We start from the raw sequence: 10,589 nt of genomic DNA, 5'->3' as shown, positions 1-10,589 counted from the left end.
ATTTAGAACAAGGAAGCAATGTATTCGTATGTTTTCTTGACACCAGCAAGGCATTTGACACGGTGTGGAGGCCTGGACTAATGTTTAAACTATATGAACTTGGTATTAAGGGCAAATTATGGTCTCTCATTAACAAATGCCACCAAAACACCCTAAGCTCAATTGTCGTAAATCAAACTCGTTCAGAGTGGTTTCCCGTACAACAAGGTGTTCGACAGGGTGGCGTACTATCAACGTTCCTTTATCTTGTCTACATAAATGATCTCATCCATGCCATACAGTCCGGTAGTCCAAACACAGGTATACTCAATATACCTAGCAGCTGCACTTCCTTAGCAGATGACTTGGCTCTAATTGGTATTTCTCCGCTTGCGCTACAAACACTGTTAAATATTGCATACAACTATTCCTGCAAGTGGCGATTTACATTTAATACGTCTAAATCATGTGTTCTACAGTTTCGCGCTAAAAAAGCTAAACTAGATAACACAAACTGGCATCTAGGTCCTGCAAAAGTGTCTTGTGAACAATCTTACAACCATCTAGGAATCGTAATCAACCACAAGTGTAAACTTTCGGATAGAATAAACGAAGCATGCAACAAAGGACGAAAATCCTACTTTGCATTATCCGATCTTGGCACACCATTTCTTAACCCTAATACGTTATCCCATCTATACAAAAAAATCGTACTCCCATCAGTGCTTTATGGATGCGAACTTTGGTGCAACTTGTCTCTAACAGACAAAAACAAACTAAACGCATTTCAACACTTTGTCTGTAAGAACTCGCTGGATTTACCAAAACTGTGCAGATCAGACATGTGCGAATCCTTTTTTGATGTCTTACCTATCAACGCAGAGATTGACGTTCGGAAGCTTTTATTCTTTGGGAGACTTTGTCGTTTAGACCCAAAAACGTTAACAAAAAGGATATTTCTAACGAGATTATTTTCTTACTTACACGATCTTTCCGTAAATCAGTTTGGCTTTATTCCTGATATTATAAAGGTTCTCCAATCTTACAACCTTACAGTTTACTTGTGGGATTTTCTAAAAGACGGAACCTTTCCCGAGAAACCTTGCTGGAAGAAAATTGTCCGCAACAATGTTACTAATTCACACCTTTCTCAACGAAAAGCGCGGATGTCTCATGACCCTGACTTCCTAGTTTTCACAGAAATTTTCAGAGAGTCAAAACCCTCCTCGATTTGGAATATACCTGAAAACTATTCGGAAATCAAACTCTGCAAGTTCATCTGTAAACTCTGCACAAGTGTAAGTTTCAATGGAAATCCCTATTCATGTATTCTGTGCGGTAAATCCTTTGTCGACGTGTTTCAACATTCTTCTTGTGTCTGCCCAGCTACTGTGGTAATACGTGAAAATTGGTGGAACATAATAACAAACTGTTTCAACATAGAATTATGCGCGGAATTATGTGGTCTTTCTGAAAACGACCTATTTCATGTACTTCTCGGGCGTCGTACAAATCATGAATCGGACAATAAATCATTCCACATTCTGAACTTCAATCTTGTTCGGGCGACAGCGGCAGCATACTTCCGATCCATAACAGTTGCCACTTCCGATACTACCTGATCCACTTCAAGGCTATTACCCCTATGGGACACTGTAAATAACTTTTTCTCTTGTTTTCATTTTCATGTATGTGTACATGTAATGTGTGTGTGTGTGTGGGTGTGGGTGTGGGTGTGTGTGTGCATATATAAATTGTATATAATCATATGCTAGTTGTATGTTGTCATATCTCTTAACAGAGGAAATAAAGTATGATTGATCTCCTAAGATGTGTGTGGCTATATGTATACTAGTATAAACGCAATTGTTATGAACATATTTATATTCAAATTAATATTACCATTAAGATTATAGAAATTTTAACTAATTCTTATCCTTAAGTGTAGAACAGTTCAGTGGCCATGATTAATTTTGAAAGAATGTTAAAATTCATACAGACTGATACTGAATCACGATCAGAACCTATATAATAATCCAGCGACATAATGCTGTTGTTTGTTTCTAATGATATTAACGTTGATATTAACGTTGCCCAACAAAAATTGTACTCCTTTATAATCTAAGCCAAGTCAAATATGTATTGTTTCGTTGTAATTTTTCAGACTACAATGTTAAGGTGGGTTATTTTCTTACAATAAATCCCTAATGCAAAATTTATTTATGAATTAACAATAATATTGCGTTTTTATAACTAATAATTGAAATCAAACTTGTTTTTGTACTGAATGAAAGTAACTGTTATACGCATAATTTTTTTGTGCTTGGAACTCATGTTTTTTTTAGTGGCTGATCTAGAATTGGGAAAGGGAGGGTCGTAAAAATATTTTCAAAGGAAGTGAGTTTGGGTGTCGCATCCCTGAAATTTAGAGATATGAAAAGTAACAACCTGGCACCTAGGTTAATGGTAATAAAGAATCAATTGAATTTGATGTAAAATGTGTTAGAAATATATTGGGGAAAATTACATCACTACATATAGATGACTATATTCATAAACTAATAAACTGCTTTTTAAAAAAATTGCTGTAAGGGCAGAGGAGCATCGTCGCAAACCGCGGCCAATATGCACTATCCTCTTCCATCTGTCCGTGGGTAGAATCTACAAGTCTATACCAAATTTATTCGGAAATCATGACTTGGAATTAATGACTTGGAATCATTCGGAATCATTTGGATTCCGAATACTTCCAAATCATTTGGAAGGATTTAACATGAAAAACTTTTCATGACATTCGGAAAAACCACTTGGAACTCATTCGGAACAATTGGAAGTTTTATAATTGGAGTTAGAAAATTTTCATTTGTAAGTTTTAAAATTGAATTTAGAAAATTTTCATTATAAACGCAATGTTGAACTTAAACTATCTAAGGGATAACTGATACTAAGATGCTTCAGTTAAACAACAACAAAACAAATATTGAAGTGTTAATATTTTCATTTAAATAAGACACACTCAGTCAAACAACCATAAGGCACAACAATTTTTTTTTTATTCAGTAGATCGTTCTTGCAGCACTAGAGTTTATCAATACTCAAAATCATTAAAACATATATCATTCAAAATAATCCATATGGCACTAGTCTTTAAAAGTTGCTGCATTTAGGCCTACAAAACTTATCATCCAATTGAGTAAAATGGCTACCGTAATCGCATTAAAGTTCTTTACATGCACAGTATAATGATAAACAGCGTTTGTGTGAAGTTCTTTGTAATAACTGAACCTCTTGTCTCTTGACAAAACAATAGCATTCAATATCAGAGTTTATCCACAAATAGCTATTCAACTTAATAAAATCATCACCGCCATTATGATAAATAACTGTCATACTAAGAAATCTGATTAGTCCCTCTCTATAAAATTTGGAAAACGGGCTATGATTTTCTTCCCACTGGCTTCCATGTATACAACATGCTCCCCAAACAAGCGTAAAATCATATTCTTCTTGCCTGCAACAAAAATGTAAACTATTTTTGTAATGGGGGGGGGGCGGCAATTAACATGAATTCACTTGAAAACTTGGGTTTCTTAGTTGATTAATTGCAGTCCCCGAAAACTATGCTCAGGGTTTCTTACTTATAGAAACCGTAAACGTAGTTTTCAAGTGAAACATGTTAATCAATTGCAGTCCCCCCCCCCCCCCAGTACAAAAAAAGCATCTGTTCACGTCTATCATCATTAGCAAAAGAGTTTGCAATAAAGAAGGAAAAACTACCTTTTCAATTCCAAAACTTGTACATGAGATGCCCTTCCTTGAACTAGGTTATGAACCCGCTGAAATCCACTGCAAGTACACACCTATGGTTTTTAGTAGTGTCCTTTACAAAAATTTAGATTATTGAAAATCAAAATTTGTACATGACAACCAAATTTTGATTTTCAATCATCTAAATTTTTTTTACAGGACAGTAGACTACTACATCTGTATGTCACATCTATGCACATCCCTAAATTGGTTGTTGTAGTAAAACATTATATGAATTGTCAAGAATTTTTTTCACTGTGAACGGTTCAGTAGACCTCTCCACTTACATTTCCCTTTCCATGGATTAACTGATTCTCCAGGAGAGAGCTATGCGGACTCTGGACCGTGGCTTGAGACGTTAGCAGAGGAGTAGCACTCTGTATTTAAGCGTAGAGACAGTTCACAGTTATATAACACACTTGAAACCTTACAATTTCAAAATTTTGAAATGTGATGGTATCGCCTTCTTTGAATCTAGAACCATTTTAACAAGAGCTTGGACTATGGGTAGTTGTTTCAAACAGCAATGTGACGTAGGCCTGTCTATTTCATTGCTGGCAATTCAGTCGTGGTTCTATATGAAATCAACACGCGACTTACGGGGCTTTTGACGCAGTCGGTGTATATTTCGCTTGAAACCACCGTCATTTTTACTTGTTTTGACGCAAGAAATACATAGTTACACCCTACTGAAAGTCCAAGGCTTCAAATGGTTTTAGAATCTGCAGCGTCATTAAAATTTACGTTATTTTTCCTGGTGTGACGTCATGAAAAACAAGCTGTAACTATAACGTCAAACTTCTTCAGTTTGCTGATAGATGCTGTGGACAAAGGTATGTTTATATTGACATGTACAGGGCTAAGGCGTTGTGAAATATTGAAATAACTTCTTTTTTTTAATTTAAATTTGTGCTTTTAAAGTTTAGATCAAAATCAGAGGCCATATGATATCGCCTATAAAGTGAAAGGTGCAGTGATATAATTATAAAAAATATATTTTCTTAGTTAAAGTTCTATAACGTTATATTGAGATACGAATTATGCCCCATTGTATGCGTCCATAACGTTATCTATTTACTTCGGCTGCAACGAATGTGATTTTTTTTTTAAAAATTATACATACACACTGTACATGTATGTCTCTGTATAGAATCTAGATTATAAAAATTATATTATAGATTTCATATATTTTGCCGTTTAGTTTTTTGTTAATTGCGTCAGAAATTTAAGGTACATGTAGGTGAAATACAATTAAATAGTTCAGTCCAGGCCATGGCTAAGCCTGATAATTTCATTGTCGTAAAATGAGACGGTTTACGGTCATTGTTTACATTCTCGTAGGGAACATGTCGGTTCCTGAAAATCGATGGAAAATATAAATGAGACAACTTAAAGGTAACATTGAAAGTCAAATGAAAATTTGTGTATGTAAATTTAATGTTCTAGGCAATCGATAAACATTAAAAATCACATAATAAGATTGGTCTAAATCTGAATTCAGGTTTTCGTCAATTTTATATCTATAACTCGAATTTCCTCCAAATGACTTTTCCCTGATGAACGTCAAGACTGAAAATTAATAACAATTGAAAGTTAGCAAATGAAAACCATGGAGCATTTGTGTGCTATCTGTTAGGATGCATGATTTTATTCAAAGATTGTTTCTATGAAAACAAATACACAGATAAAGTTGTTGACGAACAAATTCTAAGTGTGATGAGATGTAATAATATAATTTCACAATATTCCCATTGGTGTCGCTTGTTTTTCTAAGTTAAAAAGTATTGTTATTAACATTGTCAAAGGAAGAAAATAGCATAGCAAAGTTGGGCATATCTATTCACTCGAAGTTGCTTGAACATCCTTGATACGCTTGCAACTCAGATGCATATATATTTTCAAAAGTGCTAAGACTGTGAAAATGTATATTTCAAACCCTATTCCTCATTCATATTGAACATGTAATTTTGATTTGTTATATATATTTATCTCATACATGTGGTGTATATTACCCGTGTGATAAACCTTTGCTATATCAAACGGGTGATGCTTTATCAAATACTTCCGGTCCGAACTATTTTTGACACAACCCCTCGCTTCAACGCTTCACTGACCTATTTTCGAAGATTTGCTAGTACTTTCAACATAACTATATCTGCTACAAAAATTAATATAAAATTGATTTTGTCAAAGATTTAAATAACAAATATGAGGGAAAACATATAACTGCGTAACACAGGCGTCAGAACCGGGGGGCTATTGTGAGGGGGTTGGGGTTGGGTTGGGTTAGCCCCCCCCCCTTTTTTTGCAAAGTTATTCATAACCGTAACCAAAAGACCCTTTATTCTTGTTTGTTAAGATTTTTGATAAGTTTAGCCCACTTCCAACTTTCAAAACTGCAAATTACGTTAACTATCAATTAAGGAGTTCATCCTGAGGACGCGATGAAAACAGAGCGCTCTGGTTGTGTTTATATACAGAACTTACCGAAATAATGTTTCATAAGACTTTTATTCCACCACCAGTAAGCATCCTTATTCACTATTTTCAATTTTGAATCAGAAGGCTAGCCTAGTGTTTGTTTTATTAAACATCAACAACTGTTACTCGTTCGAGTCAATTCAAACTAACGAGCATCCGCAACTTTGTGTAAGTCAACAAACTTGATTATTCAAGTCTTCTAATCGGAATTTTCATTTAATCAAGTGAATAAGCTCTAAGAAAAATTATTTATAGCTAAAAAATTATTTTAAGGTTTATTTCAGTGAAACTTTACATTAAAACAGTTAGATTTATCTCAGGAATGACGTACTAAATTGTATTGCGCAAGGTCACAAAAGCCGCATAACACAACGTTGCATCATCGTTTTTAATCTTTGAAAAAAAAAAACAATTCGGGTCACATAAGGGACTATCTCAAAAGCTTTATAATATAAATCAAATTGTATGAGATAAATAGAACAATTATAATTGTGTGATTTTATATTTGCTTTATCCATCTCGTTGAAATGGTTATATTCGCTCAACAAGCCTCGCGAATATATACACCATTTCAACTCGTTGGATAAAGCAAATATAAAATCACACAATATAGATATCCTCTATATATATATATGGATCATTACATGGCAATTTTTATATCTCATCCTATATTAGTCAGAGGTCGCTGTATATCAGCCGGAAAGCTGTCAGGCTCGAGGGCTGATATACAGGGACCTCGGGCTAAAATAGGATGTGATATAAAAATTGCCATGTTTTTTTATACCCCTGTTTTTCTTACCTTATATGACAACATGTAACATGAAATTGTTGAGAAAATTGTGTATGTTTATAACAAAGATGTACGAGGTAGTCTGTCCTCCATGAGTTTCAACTTGTATAACTTTTCCCAACTTTATAAACCTTATATAATTATATATGTTTATACTTTTGTACCTCTGACCCAATTTATATGAATATTTTAATGTTATATTTGTCCTCATGTACCATATGTTTGAAATGGTTTTGAATGAGTGAATAAATGAATTGAACTGACAAAGAGTAAATTAATTATGGATTATATAATGATGTCATACATATAATCACAGCCTGGCTGGAGCATATACTTTTTGGAGGGGCAGGGCAGTGGTTTATTTATGTCACATGTATTTGAATTTATATAATCCTTCAGGCTAATAAAATTTCAATCAGTAGTAAAAGCACGTTGTGATTTAAAGAATTAAGTCAGCATTGTAAATATAAAGTGTTGTGCATATTTTAAATGACCGCACAAATTCTGTCATAATTCCTACACAATGGACCTTAATATTCACATATAACTATAGCACAGTGTATTGTATTAAAGAATTAAATGAATGACTTGGATATTGAAAGAGAGACTTCTTTGGCATGTAAATTGTGTGTCCAGTATTTAACATCAATGCATGCAGCATTATTGATTGTGTAAATAATGAATCACGGATCATTCAGTGGTCATTCCAGGTTCGTAAAATAAATGTTCATACTTTTTACTGTTCATGCAATCACCATTGTGACTTGATACTTTGATAAATCAAAGTACTGAATGTCGACCCTTTGGATGTATAATTATGTATGTTGTGTAGTAAAGACTGGCAAAATCTCTCTCTCTCTCTCTCTCTCTCTCTCTCTCTCTCTCTCTCTCTCATTCATGCTTTTAATGTCAGAAAAGCTTCAGAGGGAATCTAAATTTGTAAGCAGCTATATAAAATATGTCTGTCTTGTAGAAAAAATTCAGTGCATTGAATTGTAAACAAGGGTCATAGAATCGAACTTCCATTTCTTCAATGTGCAGCGGATACCAATGCCTGTATAAGTAGTTCATGGAATTTCATGCGCATTCTATATGTGCCAAAATGCATCATTTTGTTTTTTAATCACGTAATAAATAAGCACATGGAGAAAGTCAAATTCTTTGCTAAATTTATTCACACACTAAAAAAAACAATTTAATACATTTGGCAAAACATGGCTCTCTGTGAAACTACTTGATATAGTGGAAGCTTCTACTTAGCTGCTGTTCATTTTTGTGCTCTTTATAGAAACACTTGCATTTTGCATGCCTATAGCCTGAAGACCTTTCTTTCAACAATACCAAGCTAAAAATCTGAACTGCATTTTACAAAAAATATATATATATCACGTACATCATAATGATAAATCTTTTAAGTTTTCGTGACAATTTCAATCTATATATAGTGTGTGAATTTCATTGCTTTTATTTCATTCATTTATATTTGATTAATATATTACATATACCTATATAGCAATCTGTACTCAGTGAACTTGGTCTGAATTTCTTTAAAATCTTAAAATATAAAAAAAAATCAATTTGAAAATATCTCTTCCAGTTATAGTTTTGATTTATTAAAATCCACCAAAAATTGGGGAGAGGGTTGGTGAATCAAATCTAGTGTTATTATTAAAGCCATGGGAAAAGTGGGGTGAGGGAATTAATTCTGAGGGACACATCTTTCTAGTAAGCTATAATCCTGTATGTAAAACTGTTGTTACAGTATGACTGTGAAATGTCTATCTCCTGCTTTATCAATATTTAATTAGGCTGATTAATAACAGGTACTTCAAGCATTGTTGTAGATCTATGATCAATCTGGCCTGGAGTGAACTGTAATGTTAACTTCAGAGCCTCTCCACATCAATTATGTATGGCCTTATACACCAGCTCTATTCCTCCCCATATGTTGCCATATTTTTTCTACTTGTCTTACTTTTGCTATGAATACGATAGGGTCAATCCAGGCAGGAATGATTATTTTTCTAAATTTGTGAAAAATTGGTGAAAGTTGATTTCTCAACGGTTTTCGTGTAAGTATGTTATGGTGTTTTAGGGTTTTGTAAAATAAATATTACTTAGATAACCATGGTTTCCGACTGGATCTTACTCTCTGAAGGATAGATATAAAACATGCATGCATGTTTACATTTTGAACATGCATTTGATCAAAGTTGTACTTAATTTGGTTTTACATGCATGCATGTATGTATGTAGTTGTGTACTAGTGAATGATCATCCACTTTATGAAAGTCTACTGAGGAAAACTACTTATACTTTATTTTCCAATCACTTCGTAATTCATGCTGGTAATTATTTTTCAGGTGCCCTGTGAATACTTGGTACACCCCGCAGCAGTTCTATCTGTACAGCATTCCAGAGGAAACCAGACATAGTAGGTATATAAGTTTACTTCACGATACATGTATTTGCAGCTATTTGTACATAGATTTGTTGAATTTCAATGCTCTTGTTTGTGAACATTTGGAAAATGTACTAAATTAATTCATTAATTAAGTACATTGACATGGATGATTATATTTTTGAAATATCATAGGACTGGTTGTTACCACAGTAACAGATTACTTTATTTCATTATTTTAAAAAAGTATGCTATTCGACATTCATCAAAATCTTGTTATTTGCTTAATGTTACATTTAGATTTTGTGTAACTTATTGTCTTTTGAAAGATAATTTCAAATATTTTGTCATTTAATGGTAGAAAATAGAATAATATGATAAAAACTTATTTAAATGATTATTGTTACCCAAATTACACTCAAATAATCTTTTTGTTACATTGTGTTACATTTTAAATTCATTTGGCTTCACAATTGTAAACTGTTATATCCCAAATTATACCTGTATAACTTGGGTAAAAACTTGTATGAAATTTTCATGTATTAAAGACCACAACTATCATGATTATTGTCCATCTTTTGTTGTTATATCAATAATTAACATTCATACTGTTTTTTGTTGTTTTTTTCTTGTTTTTGTTTTTGTTTTTTTTTTTATACAGGGAATGAGATTTACACAGCAAATATGAGTGATCTGAATCCACCAGGTACAAAATCACTTTTATTAAATGCATAGCTTATGGTTTATATTGATGCTATTTATGATGACAGTGTAAAGTGATGGAAAGCGTGACACTGAATGCTTGACATTGTTTCAGATGATGAGGACTCTGGTTATACCAGTAAGAACCAGACAGAGAGTCTGCCCACGACCGGTTCAGTCCCTGACATAGCGGCCGCAGAGTCATCCTCTGTATGTATTCATGTAAAACAGTGGGGTGAAAGTGACTCAGTGATAATTCTGTGTAGTCCTTGCTCAATGAAAAAGACTCCAAAACCACAGAGACATTCAATAAGTTATTTTGATAAACATACAAATTTTCTCACAACCTGTTCTTTCCTTGTAATGTATTTCTCATCAAATTGCACCCTGTCTGCTTTAATTAACTCTGCACTGCTCTACTCTTCTACA

At 33.4% G+C, this 10,589-nt stretch overlaps 1 protein-coding gene across 7 annotated transcripts in view; it reads left to right on the top strand.

Moving 5' to 3' along the window:
* The first annotated feature begins 5,052 nt into the window (after nucleotides 1-5,052).
* The window catches only part of LOC105344959 (early endosome antigen 1), a 28,400-nt gene continuing 22,863 nt past the window's right edge, over nucleotides 5,053-10,589 (top strand). For 3 of the 7 annotated variants that reach the window (XM_034467316.2, XM_034467315.2, XM_066086725.1), the window contains exons 1-4: nucleotides 5,053-5,181; nucleotides 9,421-9,491; nucleotides 10,120-10,164; nucleotides 10,276-10,370. In XM_034467316.2, coding sequence (XP_034323207.2) covers nucleotides 10,143-10,164; nucleotides 10,276-10,370 — 117 coding nt within the window. In that variant the 5' untranslated portion in view covers nucleotides 5,053-5,181; nucleotides 9,421-9,491; nucleotides 10,120-10,142. Of the gene's footprint in view, nucleotides 5,182-9,420; nucleotides 9,496-10,119; nucleotides 10,165-10,275; nucleotides 10,371-10,589 lie in introns of all 7 variants that reach the window. The other 4 variants (XM_034467319.2, XM_034467317.2, XM_034467310.2 and 1 more) reach the window with 3 other exon arrangements.

Source organism: Magallana gigas, chromosome 6 (assembly GCF_963853765.1).
Source record: "Magallana gigas chromosome 6, xbMagGiga1.1, whole genome shotgun sequence".
NCBI classification, from domain to species: domain Eukaryota; kingdom Metazoa; phylum Mollusca; class Bivalvia; order Ostreida; family Ostreidae; genus Magallana; species Magallana gigas.
This window is presented reverse-complemented; position numbering and strand designations above follow the sequence as displayed.